We start from the raw sequence: 20589 nt of genomic DNA, 5'->3' as shown, positions 1-20589 counted from the left end.
TTTCCTTGCAAAAACTAACCATCTGTTATGCTTTTGTTAGCCCTTTTGTCCTGATTCAGATTTTCAGATTCCAATACTGAAACCTACCCAAAGCTTGGGGGTATTCTATATAATTTACAGGTCCAACTTCAATACAAGGTATTTAAAAAAACTCCATGCTACAATAATGCAGAAAACTTCCCTGTGGCTTATAAAAGTGGAGGGAAGCAATGAGAGATTCAATGGCATTGAACATGGCTAAGTGGGCAGACTCATTTTGATTAGCCTCGTAAACACTTGATTGACCTTACAATACATGGTAGTTTTTCCATGTCTTTGAACAAAATGGAGTAAGAATGATTTATTACTATCACTAGAGGATACATAACAAATCACTGATTTCTTTATACTTCTAGAGATACATATGAAACGAAAACAGACACTAGGAATGATAAAATATTGAATGATCATAAATGAATATTGTCAAAAATTTTACCCGAACAAGGCCACTCCACCTCCAGGTTGAGTATTGTGTCTAAACGTACAAGCTCCAACAACAGTCGCAGAGACCATCTCATCAGCTGCAGATGGCCAGCATAAATATCTCTTTCCTGTAGTAATACTGTTAGTTGAGAATTTACCCTGCCGTACAAGTTTGAGCCAAGTGTTAGTCAATCCAAAAATGATCAATCTTGTGGAGATCACAAGTTCGATGGACTGGTCAGACCCTGCATGGATTATCGACTCCAAATAGACCTTCTGCCAGCATTCCACAAACCATTGGCATCACTGTCATTCTGTCTCAATCGTTTCTTTTTTGAACTCTGCTCTTTTCTGGATCCATTGTCTTCATGCCTGCGCTTACTCGAATGGCTTTCTTTTTCCTTCTTTCGGGACTTCTCGCGAGTTTTTCTCTGTTTTTTAGAGGAAGGTGTACCAACATTTTCAGGTGTATCGTTCCCTCGAGGCAATGGCTCCTCATCACCAAACTGCCAATTACACAGCATCTCTTGATCATCCCCATACTCTGGTTGTTGTACAGGTTCTCCTGCTCCAGGCAGTAAAGAATTAAAGGTCACTTCTCCATGTCTGCCACCTTTTCGTTTCAGCAAGACCGGATCAGGTCTGATTATTGTTCCAAGAATACTCCGGTTTGGACCTAGCCCGAGAACGGTCTTGACATTTGTCAAGATTGAATAGGCCATTGCAAATGCAGATCTTATCTGTGACCATGAGAGATAAGTTATAGATATCAGAAACAAAGACGGAGTGGGGCGTAACAGACTGTAGAAACACATCATTGGTAAACAAACCTGGAAGTAATTGAAAGAATTCTTGCCGATGTCATTATCAGGCGCCTGGAAAATATCAATAAATCACATCAGAGAAAGAACTGACAAGAAGAAACTGGAGAACAATATCTCCAAGCCTTCTACATTACTTAATGCAAGGAATGCTCAATGGTTAACTTATCAATTTAAAGATTAAAAGAAAAATCAAAACAATCTGAAGATGCATTCAACATGCAATTCATATTGAGGCTGAGAAACTAAAGACAATGTTCATTTGTAAATTCTCTAAGACCTATGATAGAACACTGATATAGTGTTTCTATTTTATTAATATCTCAAACAGAAATTACAATAAAAAAGAAGTAAAATAGCAAACAAGTAAAAGAACCCTAACCCTCTGCCCTTCCTCTCTTTCAAGGAATGTTGCAGCCCAATATCTCACCAAAATCTCCCCCCCTTTCTTCCTTCCCCAACTTCCTATTTATAACCATCTAACTGCCTTATGTGACTAACTACCCTTAGCCCTATCTAAATCTAGGTATCTAAAATTCCAAATATTTACATATAGCTCAGCAGATTAGAAATCCTTTGGTCCACAAGTTAAACTGCAATAGAAGGGAGTTGAGATGCTATATTCTACAATAATAGTACACAAACTGCCCATTCAACCTGACTGGTAGTATGTTGGAACTAGAAAATAAACCTGAGGATCCTCAATGGAAAGAAGACATGGGCGTCCTTTGGTCATGAATCTGCAATGGTGCCAAATAAAATAATAACTCAGGGAGAGGCCAAATATAGCAAGTGAAATGTGATGACTAAAAATGAGAATGGACTGTTAATTCATCATATTATTTTTTATATGTTTTACCCTCTGTAACTCTTCGAGAAAAAAATGCCTCCCGCATTGCACGATACACCAACATCAGATGTATTCAATTTGCGACCATAAAAATCAAAGAAATGTACCTGTTTTCCAAAATTAAGATAATATAAAATAAAGGAATCCTTCTCCTCTTCAGTTTAGGAAAAGATGCAGATACTAGAGCACAATCTCTCCCTAAGTATGCAGAAAAGAAAAAAAAGAATATATTGCAAAGGAAAGACTGAAGACAGGAAGAAGTACCCTACCAGTAGAAGGGTAATTAAAAAAGAAGAAAAGAGTAGTCTTAGTGGCTAACTTCTATAAATTGATATATGATGAATGGGATAGTAGCTGGCTAAAAGGATATATACCAATAATACTAATCGCAGCAATAGCTAAACTATTGAAACTCAGAAAATAAAACAATTATCGCACTATTTCACCTCTGTGTAAATACATTTCACAATAAATGCAAGTGGGTACTTCAGAAAGAGAAATTGAAAAACATACCAAAAGGACTCCAAGATTGTGTTCAAGAGAAGAGGGCGGCACATTGATACTCTACAATAATTGAAAGAAAATTAAAGAATATGATCAGATAAGATTAAAAGGAAAATGGCTGACTGTAAACTATCACTGAACGAATGTGGCTTATTATTGTTACACCAAATGCTCTTCCTGTAAGATGATAACAGTATTCTGAAGAAAGATCGGCAAACATATTTCTCACTTCACCTAATTTCTACTCTGATTTTTTTCATTTAAGGACAAAAGATGTTACGTATGTTCTGTGGTAGAAAAAAATGACCTATAAAGTCAGAATGTGAGGCTAATATATACTAACCTGCAACATTGCCATAAGCATGGTAAGAAGTGCATACGAACCTAGTCCACCAGAATATACCTGCACACCTTACAGGAAACTTGAATTAGACACAAAAAAATTCAAGGTAACGGATGGACTAATACACACCATATGATAACTACAATAAGAGTTCCAATCCGCAAACCACAGCAAAAACAGACCTCATTCAGTTCTCTCTGCTGCAAAAACACTTTTAAGATCAAACACAAAGGACGCAGAGGAGGCCACTTGCTGACTGCACCCTGCAAGCAGAAAAGCATTAGCAATAAGAGATAAACCATACGTTTCAAAGCCGTTGAACAATAGGGAAGTGAACATTCGTTTTTGTGCAAAATATTCCAATCCAAGATTCTAATCAACTATACGGATGCATATTCCATCCCACTTTTCTACGAGGATATAATTCAAAAAGAAAATCAATCAAACAATAAGAAAATTGAAAGTAAAGATTTAATTTGAGTATTCAAGCCCAAACTTATTTAATCACGTGCAATCAAATTCCATAATTTTAAGGGAGTACAGCAACACACCTTTATAAAATCAGCAGCCTTTGGTCCATTCTGCACGTCAAAACTGTTGAGCAAGAGATAAGATGTTAATTCTCTTAATCACTTTCAGCAGCTGTATTTTTCTGGGAAGAGGGGGAACTACAGAATTTTCTTAATGTTTTCTTAAGCAAATCTTGTTTTAAGTACACATTTTATTTTACTTTGCAGCAAGATCTCTCTTTTTCTTTAAACAAATTCGTAAATTTCAATAGTAATTCAAAAAATTAACATTATACCTTATATCAAAAGATATGCCACTTTGCTTTTCAATAAACTTAATTATTGGCACACGAGCCTTTCCAATAACCTGCTCAAATGATAACATAGGAGATTTGGAGAGTAAAGTCAATGAAGATCCTGATCAAACCATGACCAAAACAAAAAATATCACTAAAAGATACCTGAATCTTTTTTGCTATTCCCTTTTGCGATAAAGCCCTGGAAAGAGCTTGCAAACCAAGTTGTGGTTTTGGGATGCCTGAACCCAGAATAACAACCTACAAAAAAATAATTAAAAATTAGAATCAAGAATTTACTGATGATGTAAAAATTAGTTTGTATCCAATAAGACATACCACTTAGTTCCATATGATAATTATTTTTTCTAGTCAATCCATAGAAAAGAGAAAAATAAGAAGAGGATGGTCCAATTACATACAAAAGTTTTCATCATTCCACTAAAGATGAAATCGTAGATCCTAAATTTCAGAGTCAAATGTAGTAGTCTAGACAAATGTACGATGAAGACCAAACTATCAAAGATTCACATTGACTTCAGGACTAACTCTTAGATATTATATTAAATTAGTCAACCACCCACCAACTTAAGCTTTTGGGTCAATCAGTGATTTAAGATAGTATCAAAGCAGGCAGCTGGTCCAAGAAGATCCTATATTCAAGCCCGTGCATTTATTTGTTTCTTTCCCCATTAATATTTTGGCTTCCACTTGTTGGATATTTCTTGATATTTCATGTCCACAAGTGAGGGGGAGTGTTGGATATTATATTAAATTTGTCATCACCCACCAACTGTTTGTATGCAATGTACCCGAACTACATATTCCATATTTCTTACCTTTTTTATAGCCAGTGTCATAGAAATAGTTGTTGTACTTAACACTCAAAGAAGAAGAAGCATGATGAAGAAAAGAAATGAAATAGAATTGCTCCCAAATACACCATATAACCATGCAGCTGGCTCTGATTTTAGTCTTAACTCTATTACGGATCAACCTTGTCAGTGACTTGAATGTAATATTGGTATTCTAGGGCAGATTCCCTTCCCAACACCACAGACCACTCTGAAACATATCAAGAAAATTACTCTCCCCTACTCTTCTCTCACGGTAATTTCTTTCCAATGCTCCAATGAGTACCAATACCAACCACCAACACACACAGATAGTAGTATAGCATCTTCTAATAAGAGTTGAAAATCATGAAACATGTTAATACATGGATCCGGAAACTCACATCAATGTCACTGGTTGGAAGATAAAGCCCTGTCTGAAACGATCCAAAAACTTCAACCTAGAAAAACCAGAAGAATAAATAAATAAATACATAATGCTGTTCTCTTAGGCACGAACAGAGGCCACAAGATTAGAGCAGGGACCAATCATACCTTACAGTGAGGCCATATATGTTTGACAACACTAAAAACCCTTTCTACTGCACTATCACGTGCAACGCGTTCTTCTTCAGTTGGAGATAGAAACTCACAAAAATCAACTATTTCTGCATATAAACAAAGTTATGAATTTAATGATATAAACAATATTAGAATATTTTATGGAGTGATCTGAAACAATGACATGGCTTGATTGTTCCAAGTTCAATAGTTACCAAGTATGTTTCACCAAGTTTAAGTAAAAGAATCGGCAATGTGCATGATAAAGAAACAATTAAGGACAGTTTTTAGAACCAGGAAGCCCAATAACCAAACAAGAGACTGCCGAGGTAGTTAATCGCCGGTCCATTGAAAACAATGAAAAGTTAAAATAAAACAAAAATACAGACCCACGTTCTAATCGTCAAGGAGATAATTCAGCTACGTGAGAAACCGTTTGAAATAAACTTCTACATCGAAACCACTTCGGATAGCACGTAGAACAGTCGGAGAAACACAGTTAACACAAATTCAATTACCTTTATGCAACTGTAGCATAGGACTCTTGAGTCCACTATTGCCACGGAACCACCCACTTTCAAGCCTCGACTGATCCTCACACTCCGGCGTCCTAGGCTCAGTTTCCAAAGCCGAAGTAACAGGCAAAGGAGAAGAACAAATCCCCGAATTTTCTTCCCCCTTGTCGGCAGCTACATCAAGGGCAAAAAACTCGGTTGCTGCAGTCTCAGCCGGAGCACAGTCGGGGGTGGAGAGAGAGATCTCGTTGCGGAAAACAGAGTAGGGCTCAAGGTCAACATCGGGCGACGACAGTTGGTCCCCGGTTGTGGTGGTTGTGATGGCGGAGAAGGAAAGTGGGCTTAGGGTATCGTAAAGATAGTGTTGAACAGCCTCCTCTGCCTCCATTGAATTGAATTGAAGGGCGACGAGTAGGAGATATGCAAAGGTAAGGGTTTTAGAAAATTTTGATTTTTAGGGCTTTTAGCAGTCCCTTTGATTTTGAGTTCTCTTCCACCGTTACCGATTCCCATTTAGAAACTAATTGTCACTTTTATTATTAAAACTAAAAATTATCCACACAAATTCATAAAATATTTACTACTTTTTCTTTTTCCTATTTTTGAAAAATCTCTAATAATAATGTAAAAATTATATAGTTAATGTGTCAACAATTAAAATGTAGTTTTTTTTTCCCAAAATTTATAAGATGACGTTAATTATAAAATATATTTTAAAAAGTTACAGTTCTTTCCCAGCCAAAATTTGTTTGATGAAGTGGTGAAGTTCAACAATTACAAACGTTTTATATTTATGATATAGTTTTATCTAAATAAAGTCATTCCAATTTAGTTAATGTTAACAAAATAATAAATTTGAAAAGATACAAATTTCTGCTATCATACATACAAAGTTAATTACCATTTAAAATTTTCACAACAACATGATAATAATATTAGATTTAGACTTTTGTAGATTATACATTATTAAGCTTGTAATGAAATTTGGGCAGAAAGTATGAACTCAGAGTAAGAAGAATGGATGGATTAAGATGACAACTAACCCAAAAGAGGAATAATCTTATCGACATTAAATGATGTAAATAGTAAACTTATTTAGAAATTATCCAATCAATTTGTTTTTAAAACTATTTAGATATGATTGGTTGAGAAATTCCAAACACTTCTTTTAGGGAAACGCTTTATAAACTGACCATCTCCAAATCTCTAATTCCTCTATTCTCCTTCTCCACCATCTTCTTCACCATCCTCCATAGCCTCTACAAAGAAACTTAAAAAGCTTCACAACAATGGGAGATCCATTACTCACACTTCTATTCCCCATGGAAACCATGGTCCCTGAATCTCCATCTCCTCCAGTCCTCCACTACACCGTAACGCTAGACATTCGAACCTCCATTATCTTCTCCTTCTCCATAATCCTCTTCTTCCTCTTCCTCTTCCACGTCCTCAGCGGCTTCCTCCAGTGGTTCCTCGACGTCCGGCGAAACGGAGGAGGCGGTGAGGACGTGGAGGCGGCAATGGCGGAGGAGCGGAGGTTGAAGCGGGCGGAGAAGTTGCCGTTGCCACCGACTGTGAGGTTTGGGAGCGAGAAAATGGTGAGGAGGAGGAGTGAGGAGGAATGCGCGATATGTTTGGAGGAGTTTTTGATCGGAGAAAATTGTCAGGCGTTGCCGGAGTGTAATCATTTTTTTCATTCGGAGTGTATTGATGTTTGGTTTAGCAAGAAATTTACGTGCCCCATCTGCCGTAATTGTGTTGCAGCTTAGATTAATTTCTTCTTCTTCCTCTCATTTCTTTTTTCTTTCTCATGGATTGTACGTTGATTAGAGAATTGTACATATATTGTAAAATTTCAATGTTCCCAGTTTCATCTACATAGACTGATTTTCAGGTCAAATTATAAAAAGATATATACTTTTCGGGTGTATTAAAATAGGAATCCATTGGCAATAGTACATGAAAAACTAAAATTTTCTTACACAAAAATGAACACAAACGATCAAAATGGTATTTAAACTTCGGATATAGTGAACTCAAAAGTTCTTAGGAAAAAAAAAAAAACGAACACCCATGATCAAAGTTGCATTCAAACTCAAAATCAACAATTTGGATATGGAATTTCCAATTTCACGGATATATCGAAACCAAACGATGATTATATGAAACCAAATTGAAATTCAAACAGCAACAATCAAACATATCAATTCAAGTCTCATCATCATCATCATCATCATCTTGAGGCTCCATATCTTCGGTGTCATAACATTCATCGTCCTCATCAGAGAACTCGGTTTCGGAATCACTATCGACCTCCATATTGTCGTCGTCGTCATGCATCAGCTTCTGCTGCCCTCTGACCTCGATCCTAAATCCGCCATCAACAATAGAATTGAGAACCCCAGATAGTTGCGGCCGATCGCGAGTACAAACCTGGGGGAGGACTACGGGTGGAGATTGCCTTGGAATTGGGAGGAGGAGATTTTGGATGGCTTGTGCAGAAGGAGCGGATGAAGCTGGATTGCGGAGAAGGAATCGGAGAGGGGCTTTGATGTCCTTGAGAATCAACCTGGAAGCCATTGCAGGAGGTTGAAGAAACGAAGAGAAGGGAGAGAGACCCGTAGAGGAGAATAATTTAGAGGGGAAGGGAAAAGAAATGGGTATTTATAGAGCGGCCAATGAAGAAGAGGGTTTAGGGTTTTAGGGTTATGGGACGGCAGTCCAAAATTAGAACTCTCTGATATTACAATATTTTCACTTTTAGCTGTTTTACCATTTAGAGCACTTTTTAAAAAGTGATTTTCTTAAATGGTTGAGATATAATTGTATTACATAGATATGATATTGAAATTTACAGCAATCCAAGAAATTGATATTACACGTGTCATTGTCAATTGATTGTTGAAGATTTTCGACACTTGGTGTTATTATTAGAAATTTGTAATTTCATTAGCTTTTTGTTAACACTTAAATTTGTATTATTCAAAAGTAATTTTTAACCCGTTGTGGTTTATTTAGTATATTAAAAGATTTGATAAATGGTCAACTTGATCTTAATTATTAAATGAAAATAATTGTTACTTATTTAGTTATAGGGAATGAAGAGCTTCTTTGTTAAACTCCATAAAGTTACATTTAAATCTTGATAAATTGAATCTAGCACTTATCACATTCCAATAAAATATCTTTTTTAATTATTTAAATAAACTTTTATTATATTTAATTTTAGAAATTGTAAAAAATAACAAATTTTCAAAATATTTATAAAATATAACAAAATTTTATATTATGTTAAACATTAATACATAGATATTGATATGCTTCAACATGGATGAACTATAAAATTTTACTATGATAAATATTTTAATTTATTTTATTATATTTGAAAACATCCATTTAGTTTATTTTAGATTCTCATGGGATGTTATTTTAATTTATTTTATTATATTTAAAAACATCCCTTTAATTTATTTTAGACACCATTATTTTAGATTCTCATGGTATGTTCTGTTATATAGGTTATAGTTTTATTTTAGTTTATAAACTCGTAAATTTATTTGACTTTGATATGAATATTTTAAAACTTTAATTGAGTGCCATAGACCTTGCTTTAAAATACCTACTTTAGTACTAACTTTTTTTAACGTATTTGATAACAATTTCATCTTTTATTTATGTTTTAAATTTTTTTTTCTTTTTTTACAATAATTTGCATATTCCTGATTAAATATAATGGTTGAATTATTAACCAAATGTCAAATTCCAAAAACTACATTTTTTTAGTTATCATTTAATTTTTAAAAACAAAAACAAAATAGTTCATAAACGAGATCTTTAACTAGGGTTATGTTATTTTTCTACTCCAATTCTCAATAAATAATAATACTAAAATACAACTTTAAAAGATTGAAATAAATACCAAAATAGGATTTTCTTTTAGATCCTTCAAATTATGACATAATGGTAAAATATTGAATAGAATAACCTAAGAAAGGTTCAAGTTCTGCCTTTTGATCATCGCCAGCAATACCATACAACATCCAGTACAAGGATGACTAACTCCCTGTATATATAATACACTAACAAGTAGCATTTTTATCTTCATACCTCACTTTTGCTATTCCATTAAAAAAAAAGTTATATGAAATACTATTGAGTTTTAAGTAATAGTTATCCCCTGTTCTTAGTGCCTTCACATCCTTCAGAGTCAAGCATGCAATCAGGTAGATTTAAGCACAAATTATACCCAAGATAATAAGTACAAAAATAAACAGTTTATGTAGTTAAGGAAGAGGCCCGGGCTGAAAAGATGGGGGAGCTCACAATAGATATAAACGGGAATACTTGTATAATTGAGATGAAATCAATATTAATCTAACAGGACTTATTAATACAAAATCATGAGCTCTAGGTTCTTTTTATAACAAAAGTGCTGGAGAATATGAGGTTATTTGAGACAAAAACTATTTAAGCCTGTAATAATCATCTCCTTATTAGAGTAAATATTATTTCGTACTCCCATGATTCCCATGATTTGCTACAGTCAACATTATTTCAAAACACCATCATTCACTACTACATTCATTGTTTTTTATTCTTTGTTATAGGGTTTACTATTTTCTTATTAAACTATACTAAAATAATCTAAACCTCAAACACAAGCTATTATAATAACCTATCTTTTTAGGCCTGACAAATACAAATGACATATTAGTAGAAACGTTTCTAAGAACAAAATGAAGCCTGGCGCAAGTAATAAAATGAATCGTACTTCAAGTTCAAAATCAGAAAAACCATTGATGTTTGCAAAGGTCAGTTTATATAACAATATATTAGTAGAAACTCACATAGAAACTAATTCGTTTCTTAAACTTCATTAACCAACTTGAAGTCAAAAAAATTGTTCTATGAGATGAGCTTAAGTATATATAAACGTAATTCACTAACCCCAATATACAAGAAAAACCAAAACTCTGAAAAGAGTGGAAAGTCAGGCTTGTATAGAAGATACTGCATGGTTCAAAACTGCAACCTTTGAAGCAAAATAAATTTAAAAACACCCATCAATCCAAAAGCTTAAATCGACAGGTTACGATAAATTCAACAACGTCAATACTTCGCCTCACTTGTGAACTTAAAAATGATAGGTAGAGATCCCAACAAGTGAAAAGTCAATATCATTTAGAAACTCCTCTTTCTTTAGTATAAAACAATTACAAGACAAGACAAAAATTCACAAGCTCTAATACTCCAAGTGATTCATCCACAAATACAAATCACTAAAACAAAGGAGCTCAAATAAACTAAATGTTTGTCATTTTACATTCTAAAAAAGGCCAAAAAAAGAGGGATCAATGTACACAATATGTCACAAAATCAACACATTAAAGGCAAATAATAATAATAATGATAATCCAAAACTAGTATTCATGAAGATGAATCTTTAGTACTACGCATTCTATAAACAATTCGACCTTTGGTAGAATCATAACGACTAACCTCAACCCTAACCCTATCACCAGGCAAAATACGAACAAAATTCTTCCGAATCTTACCGGATATGTAGCCTAGAATGAGGTCTTGATTATCCAACCGAACCCTGAACATCCCATTGGGAAGAGACTCGACGACGGAGCCTTCATGGCTCAATTTCTGCTCGGAGGTGTCGTTTTTGGGGGACTTGGCCATGAGAACGAAGGCAGGAGAAGCATGAGAAGGGGTATGAAGGAATTGGGAGGTGGGAAAGGAGATTGAGGCGAGGGAGAGATGGGATTTGACGGCGGGAAAAAGGAGAGTGGACGGTGGGCGGAAGTGGGATTGAAGGAGAGGGAACTGTAGGAGATTTGTGCTAGACATTTTTGCTCCAAATTCAGTCTTCAAAGATTTTGGCTGACTGAGGGAGCGCCAAAGAAACTACGATGGAGAAGGGGATAGGCCTACGCTTTTTTTTCTTTATTTATTCTTATTTAAAGGAAATTTGTTCGTTTGTGTTTTTACTTAAATTTGGGCTTCACTTCAACTTGGACCTTCAACTGGCCTCCATCCGGCCCAATATCATAATGCTGCTAAATATAGCAATTAGTTTAACAACATTTTCTTAAAATTTAAAATACACCGTACTTACTCCATAATTATTCTAAAATTTGTTATCAACAGATTATATAAATATTGAATTTTTTTATATTTACTTCTTTCTTCCTCTCTTTTTTACGTTTACCGATAATTCATCCTATCTTTGTTCTCTAAATTTTATAAATATATATTTTCTAACTTCAAACTTCATAACCTGACTTTCAATGTCTCAAATACCAACAACACATAGCTAAACTAGACAACTAAGAGGATGTAACGATTGTACAAGTTTGAGAGTTTAATTTTTATCGTTTAGAGTATATTTTTTACAAGAACAGTAAGTTTGAGAATCTATATTAATACTTGATAAATTTGAAGGCTCAAATTTTATAATTGGAGGTTCGAAATTATGATTGCAATTACCAACTTTCGAGGATTCAACTGATGATATCAGAACTCAAAATATTTAAATTTGTTGTTGTTTGGACTGGTTCAGTTTGTGTTCCTATAAATTCATATTTAAAATTTGAGATAAGGATGAGAAATAAATTATCAACTAGAAATTTATTCTCAATCTTGAGGCATCATTGTTTATCATTTATATTGGTTTATACTTTATACCACAGTGACATGTTCAAATGCTTAATTTTTACAAGTAATAATGATAGATAAAAATGATGTATTGAATAAAACATATTTCTTTCAAAATCTAACCAACTCAATAATAATCCTCCTTGGGTTCAAGTTTTCAAATATTTGTTAAACTAAAAAATAGTAGTAGAATCATCCCAAGAAATTGAGAGAAAAGTTGGCTTAATATTAAAATACCAAAAAAAATAAACAAAATGAAGCTTAAATTAACTCAAAAAAGAATACAGCAACAACAATAAAAGTAAACAAACATGATTTGAAAACCAAAAAGCGTCATTATTACCTTGAGAGGAAGAAAATAAGTTACATAGTATACCACTGTCCGTGTTGAAATGGAAAGACATTATCCTCTGGTGCATATAGAGACTATGTACACAATTAGAGATCATATGTGTTCATTATGAGAAAAATTATAGACATAGGGAAGCAAGCAAGCTCTACTATGATTGCTCTAAACGCTAACCTTCTAAACTACCTTGGACAGTTAACAAATCTCAAGTTTGTTTCAGTTAGACGTCAACATGTTCAAAATCTATACCAAAAACCAACTTCCCGACACCATCGCCTTCCAACCCTTTCTATTCTACTTGAGCTTTACTGGTCTACTTGGTCGCTTTCTTGTGTTTGGAACGGTTGGCGATAGCATTTGCAGGTACTTGTCGCAGTCACTGACTCCAATTCCCTTAAAAGCCGCAACAAGCTGACTCAAAAGATGGGTCACAGATTGCTTAAAACTGTCCGAGCAGCTCTTGTCGCTCAGCTCGAGATCTTGAACCCCGCCTTCAACTAGAGATCCCACCTGAGCACCATTGATATATGCTTTGCAGGCCACCAGAATATCATGAGCCCTTTGGTAAAAATGTCCCCTAACAAAGTCCTCAAAATGCTGCAGCAGAAGTTATTCTAGTCTTAATTTATTCAACAACAAGGGTCATGAACATCATTTAAATAAGCATACACTTGATAAAACATTACAACTAAATACATTTAACAAACTCGGTTTTGATATTTGCACGTCCCAATCTACCTCCTAAGTAATGACAAGGCTATTCTCTTATTAAGCATCCTACTCGAATGCTAAAATTTACAATCTTAGTTATTAATATAATCCCACCTGGACCTCACTAAACAAGATCTGTTTTAATAGGTTGTACATCTTATCCTTCAGTTCTAAGATAATACCATCTCTTGATATTGTATTCAACCTACTAAAAGGCCCCAAACAGGAAAAGATGTCTAGAACCATACCTTTGGTGGTCTCCTGATGTTAAACAACATGGTTTTAATGGATAGGATGTAAGTCTCCTCATTATACATGTGAGATCTATTTTCACCTGCCTCCGATCCACTTTGATATGCATACCCTGGCTCATTAAAGTAGGGTTTCGTATTCAAGATCAATCCTTGGATAGAGACAAGAACTTGAAGCATAGTTGACATGCCAGGAACCCAATTCTCATTTCCATTGCCACGCCAGGTGTTAAGCAGACTTAGACATACTTTCCCACAATTATACAAGTTCGGGTTGAGTCGAAGGCCCTTAGAGTGGTAATAAACTTGCTGCATTTAAGAGAACATTGTCTGTCAGAAAATCCAAGCACAGTATAGTAATAACTATAGAATAAACACCAAAAATTATGAACATATACACATACTGGTGGTAGGTCTGGATAACGAGGAGGGAAAAATATGTCAAAGAAAAATAATCCATCATGGTATGGAGTACCCTGTGCTCCAATGATGACAGCCCTCATAAGATCCATTCTTGACTCATATACTCTAACAAATATAGTTTCTGTGGTATAGAATTCAAAAGGATAAAAGTGAAGTCAATTACCGTTTATTCAAAAGCTTGACATTTCCTACAGCTAAATCTTTCAGAGCTTATGTTAAAATGAATCTACAATATGTTCAAAATGGAGGAAAAGAAAAGGGAAACCTACCAGGTAAATCATTCTGCAGGATCTTCCAATCGTCTTGAATTTTCTTTGTCCATTTCTTTGATGCCTGGCAACAAGAGAATGTCTAAAACCTCCTGAAATAAATAAAAGTATTCATAAACAAAAGAATAATTTTTCAAGACTTATACCTGGTTCAAGCTAGAACCTTTGCTAGCATAGTGATGGTCAGAATGATCGTCAATAGTATCAAATTGTTTAAAGTTCTCAAAATTCCCCAAGAATTTATCCTTGTCTGCAGGTGGAATTGCTTCGCTGATTGAGTCATTTGGAGCAATATTTGGAAGATTTTGGGTGGAACCCTGAACCCATGGCACGTCAACAACTTCTCCAAGGGTAGGAGGAACAAAAGGATTAAATGACCCATAAAAACCTGAGGCCATATGAGGGGGGAAAAATGGCTCCTTGGTTTTCGTTTTTGCATATTCCGGCCACTGAGGCATGGAATGTCCAGCTCCCAGATATTCAATGAAGTCCACAGATTCAGGAAAGTTTGGATGGGGCATACCATGTGAAGTGACTTGCTTCTTTACACTGTAAGATGCATCAGATGTCTCACCTCCATTATGGAGCTTCATTGCATCCGACGAGTTAATAGAAATGTTATTTGAACCATGTAGCTTCTTTTTATGCTTAAAAGGATCCAAAAACCATCTGGATTTAGCTGCATATATACCAAGTAAAGAATTTAAGTGACTAACCTCATGTTTGTCCCTGCGAGATGCAGCTGGTTTTTTATTTGGTTGAATATCTTGTGGAGGAAACGAACCAAAAGAATGGAGATGATTCAGAACATTAATGTCAGCTGGCAAGTGTAGGCCATTTGAAACTTCCTTCACCTGAACTTGAGTAGTTGATTTTCCTAGATGATTAACAGAACCTGGTACGCTTTGAGGTTTTGCTAATGTTGACCATGAGGTTCTGCTAGTTTCGATGTTGGTCTTGTTTCCATTTTGATCCTGAGTCATCCAAGGTATTGGTGCTTCAATATCAGGAGGAATATCCATATGATCAAAATGGGCTTGCAAAGCTGAATATGCATCCACATCCATGAATTCATCAATTCCTAGCCAGTCGTCATCTTCATTTGATGAATAAGAGCAAGGATTGTCTAGGTCAATCAAATTATGTGATGCTGAGGGAAAATTAGATTCAACTTCATTTGTACTCTCTAGGATTTCCACATCTGGATTAAATGAATGGCTACCCAATGTTTTCTGAACAAAGTAAAAACTTTAGCTATAATTATGAATAATTAGAACAGGTATCGCAAGCATACCATGTCTGTTTCAATTTACAAAACTTACATCTTCAACAACTCCTAATTATCAAAGAAAGTGTCGTTAAACTTCAACTAAAGCATGGTTTCGGTGCTTATACCTTGAGTATGTTTTTAAAAAAAGTGAATTAGGTCAAAAGTTATAAAAAATTTGTTGGAACTCTTCTGTTCATAGGGTTTGATCATCAAAACCAAATATGGGCTTCAGATTGTTTTAGAGCCATTAGGGAAAAATAAAATTCTCATATTTTGGATCAAACTATAATAAAAACATGTGTAGGCGATTGTAGTTTATTGTTGTTTTATACTAATTTACTTCACCTATAGTTTTTTCTAAAAAGAACAAGGCAAGTGGTTCTTTTAAAAAGAAAAAAATGTGAATACAGATTTCAAAAACGTAACATGTCAATAAGCTTGACCTTAACAAGACACTGGATCACACATTTTGTAAATAGATCTTCGAAAGCAAGTATTTAATGTTATTTGGGGAGAAAAAAGAGGAAAAAAAAGTAACATTCTGGCAAGTGGCAAGGTGTGGTTTATATAATTTATTGAATAATTAGGTTAGAAGAAGTAGACGGTATTTAAAAAGGGCTGAAGTTGCAGGGTAATTGTTTCAGAAATAATTAATCTTTAGACATTGGTTTTTTGCTAGTATATACAGTAGGTGATATTGTATCTCGTACTTTACATGAGGATGCCATATCCTTTCATTTCTTTGTAACATCTTAAAGTAAATCACATTTCCTCTGTTTCCATAAGAAAAGAAAAGTGGAAAACAGATGTGAAAGAAGACACCAAACAAGCAATGAACAAATACTGTGATAACGAACCTTCAATTGATGATCACCATGGTGATATATACCCTTTCCTTTGTCATTTGCATCAAACTTCTGGTGAATAAACATGGCATCGGAAGCTTCATCTTTGTCTACATCAATCACATCGAGTGAAATAACCTAGAAGGGGAAGAACAAATAAAGATATCAGAATGGGTAGTTTTGTGCTTCAATCCTTCATTGAACAACCAAGGTGATCAATCTAAATTATGTGTATAAAATGCAGTGGCATGAGTAGAAAAAAGAGAAGTTTTATTTTCGGAAATAGATCATGAGTAGAAAAAACGAAAGAAGAAAAGATGAAAGTATGAAACAAAAGGGGGCATTGCAGGGCATGCCTTCTTCCAGCAGCATAGCTAACCAGATGAATGTCCAGACAATGCAAGATGTCAAAAGAGCATCAGAATAACACACAAGATATATTTAGTTATAGACAAGAATAAAACCATACAAATCTAAAGTTTATTTTGTATAAACACATTGGGCACTGGCATAGAAGATTATTTACTGGTGCAAAACAATACCATTGCTCAATCTCATACAATTTCTTTTTCAGCGCTACTTATTGACTGACACTTCACTCCCTGTCACTCTAATATTATGGTCAATTTTTCACTCATCGAAAGAATTCCAATTCAAATGCAACCATCACATTATAAAATTTGGATCTTTTCCCTTTCTGTGTCAGTGAATGTAAGTGAAAAAGAATTAGAATATGAAAAATATGAGAGCTAACAACAACAGCAAGAAATATCACTTTGCTGATGACTTTCATCTGACCAAAGCACAATCGAAATAGACTTTTAAGAGTTTTCAATACGCTAGATGTCTCTCATAATTGGCTTCTAATAATTCAAGACCAGTTAGTGCTCTAAATAAGAGAAAACTACAATATAAAGCAACAATCAAGCGTCACTTCCACTCAGTTCACAGAATTGATAACTATCCAATCATGCAACGATACTAAATGGAAGAAAATCAATTTAAAGACAACACAATGTGGCATGAAAACTGCAGCGCTAACTCCAGTTCAACAAACACCTTCCAGACATAAAACACGATCGTAATTCCCGAATTTCCAAACAAGATTTCACAAACACTACACTAAAAAAAAAAAAAACAATACCCAACTCATAAATTTCAATCATCCGTAGTGGGCCAGTAGCAAAAGTTGGAAAAAGTTTGAAATTGACTCAACCCAAAAAAGTGATACAAAAATGAGGTACATCACACTCGATGATCAAACCATAAACATGGATCAAGCGGAAAGTGTTGAACAAAAACAAAACAATCACACATAGAAATAGAGAGATAGAAACCAAAATTATAGTTATACCCCTTTGTTTTTTAGCATTTTGGAAGAGCGTCTGATCATCGGGTGGTGGGATTTCACAAACCCAGAAGCGGAACCAGATGATAGTTCTCGTTTCCTGATGACATAGCGAGAAAAAAACAACAATCGGATGATTTAGAGAAGAAGAATAGGAAGAGACAAAGAAGGAAATAAGAAGTAAAAAAGAATAGGGAGAAGTGAGAAGAAGTATATAAAAATAAAAGTGAGAGAGAAAATGGAAGACTTGGGTTTCTTGGAAGAATTGTTGGGGAATGGCGGCTCCATTTGAGAATCGGCTTCGGCTAAAAGAGAAATGGAAAAGCAGAGGCTATAAATATTGAATTATAAAGGAAGGGAGAAGCTTGGCTGTGGCCCGAGTTGGATAAAAATGGCGGCTTGCCTTGTTAGATGGGTATACACACTTTGATTCATTCATTGTCCGTTTGCTTCCAATTCCATGATGATTGGTGATTGGGTAGCCAGAAAGAGGCCGAGACACACCAACAACAACAACAACATCTTCATTTAATTTTAGTTAGTGATCTAAATACAAAATCTAAACACAATAAGGACTCATCCAAGTTTTCAAATAAATAAATAAAATTCATCCAAACACATGCACAATCCAATCTTAAATTTAAGCACTTCCCACTAATCAACTATTAAAAACAAATCATTTATAATGTGTCAAATAATCAAAAAGACAGTACGCTTTTCCATTTTCCATTTTCCATTTTCCATAATACATACAGGAAACAAAGGAAAATAAATCAACTTACCTGTAGTATGTTGTTGATGTAGAAAAATGTGGTTTAAATATTCTGTTACCTCAAATATAAATAAACTTGTTTTAATTAATCTTCCCTTTTATATAGACGGCTATATCTCGATCTATTCCTTTCATTTGTAATTTAAAATCGATTTTGCAAAACAAAAAAATTAGTAGAAAACAAAAAAACAATTCTTCTTTTTCTTGTAGCAGGTTTACTTTCAATTTAAAATTATGAATTATGAATGCAAAATTTGTGTTAAATACAATAGTGTATTCTATTCTATGTTTATAATTTTTTAAAACAAAATTTAAAAAATAAAGAAAATGATGATTTTTTGTTTTTTTGAAAATGAGCTATTTCAAGTGTTAATTTTTATAAACGTTTTCAAAATCAAGTATGTCCAAGACTTTTTAATTATTTCCTTTATATTCTTTTTTAAATAAAAAAGAATCACGAACCAAACTTGCTATATTCATAAAGAAGTTACTTAGTTTGCTATATTTTAAAACGTATTGTTTTAAATGTTAATAGAACTATTTTTCGAATATATTAAAGTGTTATTATCTTTCAATAATATTTTTGCTATGTTTTATAAATAAAGCGGAGTTGTTTTTATATACTCGAAAACAACCACAATTTTACAACCAAATTCTATATTTACTCTTAGGACTTTTGAATTTCTTAAATTTTTATAATGTATAGACTTAATTATTTTAGACACAATTAAAAGTAGATTTTAGAGAAAATTCAATTTTATATCTCACAAACTAATTGCTTCTTAATAAGTTTTGGATTTATACAGATCGTATTACAAAAATTGAAAAATACAGCCAGAAGAGAGAAATTGAATCAATCAAAACCATAACACATTGATATAGTCACTTTGACATGATTTATGTTATAAATGGTGTGTAATTATTATTTATGTAATTTGTAAGAAACTATATTCATATAAGTTTGTATTTTTTCTAACTTCTTTTTCAATTCAAAACGATACAAAAAGAAAAAACTTAGAAGTTACATCTAAGTAAATCCTTAAAGTTTGTTGGTAACAATTTTATAATTTTATATCCAACTTTGGAATATAAATTATGAAATATGTGAAAACCTAACAACTTTGAAAATAAGTATTTTTTTAAAAAAAGTATTGAAACTACAAATGGTTAATTTTTTTAATAAATTATAGAGAGAAAAAAACCTAACGAATCGTAGAGCGTTTGATAGATTGAATTAAGCCTCACATTAATCACCATAGTTAAATATAACATTCTAGTTTTTAAATTTTGAATTGTAAATTCGTATTTAAATAAATACAGATGGTTTTATCAAATAGTGTAAAGGAGAAAAAATATAGAAAAAAAAAGAAAAGAATGCTCTCTTCTAGATATTCACTTTCAATTAAAAGATGATAATCATAGCTTAAATTTAGGCAATAAACCTTTGAAAATTAACTTTTATTGAAATTGATTACATAATGATAATAATAAGAATATGAAAAACCATGAATTAATTTAAAGTTAATTTAAGTTTTATTCTCTTGAAAAGATCGTTAATTTAGTTTTCATATATTAAAAAGATTTAAACTTTTATAGTAGACATCTTCCAATGTGATTTTAGGCCATTAAATGAGTTGGTAATAAAAGGTAGATTCTGCATATAATTTGCTTTACTTAATTGCTTCTTTCAATTATTTTATATATATAGTACATAATAAAAAAAAAAGTGTAAGGCCAACATAAGAATAACATAAGAATAAGAGTACTATACCTCTAAATATAACTTCAACAATGTTCATTCATTAAAAAAAATTTGTTTCATGACGAGTTTGATAGTCTCAATGACTAACTAAGAAGTCATGGTCTATCTATCTATCTTATGACTTTCTAAGATGGTGTCTTTCGAATACAATTTCTTTTTATTGAATCAACCACCTCTTTTGTGTTTAATGGACCATCATCTAAAAAGCAATTAGCTATGAAAAAAGTAGTCT

At 33.5% G+C, this 20589-nt stretch overlaps 4 protein-coding genes across 5 annotated transcripts; 1 reads left to right on the top strand and 3 right to left on the bottom strand.

Annotated features, from left to right (window-relative positions):
• Positions 1–222: 222 nt before the first annotated feature.
• Positions 223–6193, bottom strand: LOC101206043 (terminal nucleotidyltransferase 4B). The gene is made up of 13 exons (XM_004141176.3): positions 5698–6193; positions 5174–5286; positions 5023–5079; positions 3951–4046; positions 3786–3856; positions 3532–3574; positions 3163–3243; positions 2981–3040; positions 2647–2697; positions 2143–2240; positions 1975–2023; positions 1293–1337; positions 223–1202 (listed from the first exon to the last, which is right to left on the bottom strand). Exons 1-13 carry the CDS (start codon positions 6080–6082, stop codon positions 717–719), a joined length of 1635 nt encoding a protein of 544 aa, XP_004141224.1. The 5' UTR covers positions 6083–6193; the 3' UTR covers positions 223–716.
• A 790-nt stretch (positions 6194–6983) lies between these two features.
• On the top strand, positions 6984–7463 carry LOC116403441 (RING-H2 finger protein ATL39-like). Its single transcript, XM_031884589.1, has one exon. It carries the CDS (start codon positions 6984–6986, stop codon positions 7461–7463), a length of 480 nt encoding a protein of 159 aa, XP_031740449.1.
• Positions 7464–10844: 3381 nt separating this feature from the next.
• Positions 10845–11644, bottom strand: LOC101206284 (translation initiation factor IF-1, chloroplastic). The gene has a single exon (XM_011655774.2). It carries the CDS (start codon positions 11548–11550, stop codon positions 11122–11124), a length of 429 nt encoding a protein of 142 aa, XP_011654076.1. The 5' UTR covers positions 11551–11644; the 3' UTR covers positions 10845–11121.
• A 1028-nt stretch (positions 11645–12672) lies between these two features.
• On the bottom strand, positions 12673–18035 carry LOC101219881 (probable ubiquitin-conjugating enzyme E2 25). Of its 2 annotated transcripts, XM_004141315.3 has the most exons (8): positions 17830–18033; positions 16488–16613; positions 15077–15592; positions 14507–14947; positions 14361–14424; positions 14073–14212; positions 13666–13977; positions 12673–13303 (listed from the first exon to the last, which is right to left on the bottom strand). In XM_004141315.3, exons 1-8 carry the CDS (start codon positions 17866–17868, stop codon positions 13001–13003), a joined length of 1941 nt encoding a protein of 646 aa, XP_004141363.1. In that variant the 5' UTR covers positions 17869–18033; the 3' UTR covers positions 12673–13000. The 2 variants fall into 2 exon arrangements, with proteins under 2 accessions (XP_004141363.1, XP_011654074.1); XM_011655772.2 differs by having other exon boundaries at positions 14507–15592; positions 17830–18035.
• Positions 18036–20589: the final 2554 nt, after the last annotated feature.

This window comes from Cucumis sativus, chromosome 4 (genome assembly GCF_000004075.3).
Source record: "Cucumis sativus cultivar 9930 chromosome 4, Cucumber_9930_V3, whole genome shotgun sequence".
Taxonomy (NCBI): domain Eukaryota; kingdom Viridiplantae; phylum Streptophyta; class Magnoliopsida; order Cucurbitales; family Cucurbitaceae; genus Cucumis; species Cucumis sativus.
Note: the sequence above shows the minus strand (reverse complement) of the source record. Positions and strands in the feature narration are given on the sequence as shown.

Bases quoted from the DNA above. Each gene is read 5' to 3' on its own strand.
- LOC101206043 (XM_004141176.3), bottom strand. From the start codon at position 6,082: ATGGAGGCAGAGGAGGCTGTTCAACACTATCTTTACGATACCCTAAGC. The intron at 2,698-2,980 runs GTTAGTATATAT...CAATTATTGTAG, and splicing joins TGCTTATGGCAATGTTGCAG to AGTATCAATGTGCCGCCCTC. The intron at 1,203-1,292 runs GTTTGTTTACCA...TCATGGTCACAG, and splicing joins ATTCTTTCAATTACTTCCAG to ATAAGATCTGCATTTGCAAT.
- LOC116403441 (XM_031884589.1), top strand. From the start codon at position 6,984: ATGGGAGATCCATTACTCACACTTCTATTCCCCATGGAAACCATGGTC.
- LOC101206284 (XM_011655774.2), bottom strand. From the start codon at position 11,550: ATGTCTAGCACAAATCTCCTACAGTTCCCTCTCCTTCAATCCCACTTC.
- LOC101219881 (XM_011655772.2), bottom strand. From the start codon at position 17,868: ATGATCAGACGCTCTTCCAAAATGCTAAAAAACAAAGGG. The intron at 14,213-14,360 runs GTAGGTTTCCCT...TCTATACCACAG, and splicing joins CCTGCAGAATGATTTACCTG to AAACTATATTTGTTAGAGTA. The intron at 13,978-14,072 runs GTATGTGTATAT...TCTTAAATGCAG, and splicing joins GTTATCCAGACCTACCACCA to CAAGTTTATTACCACTCTAA.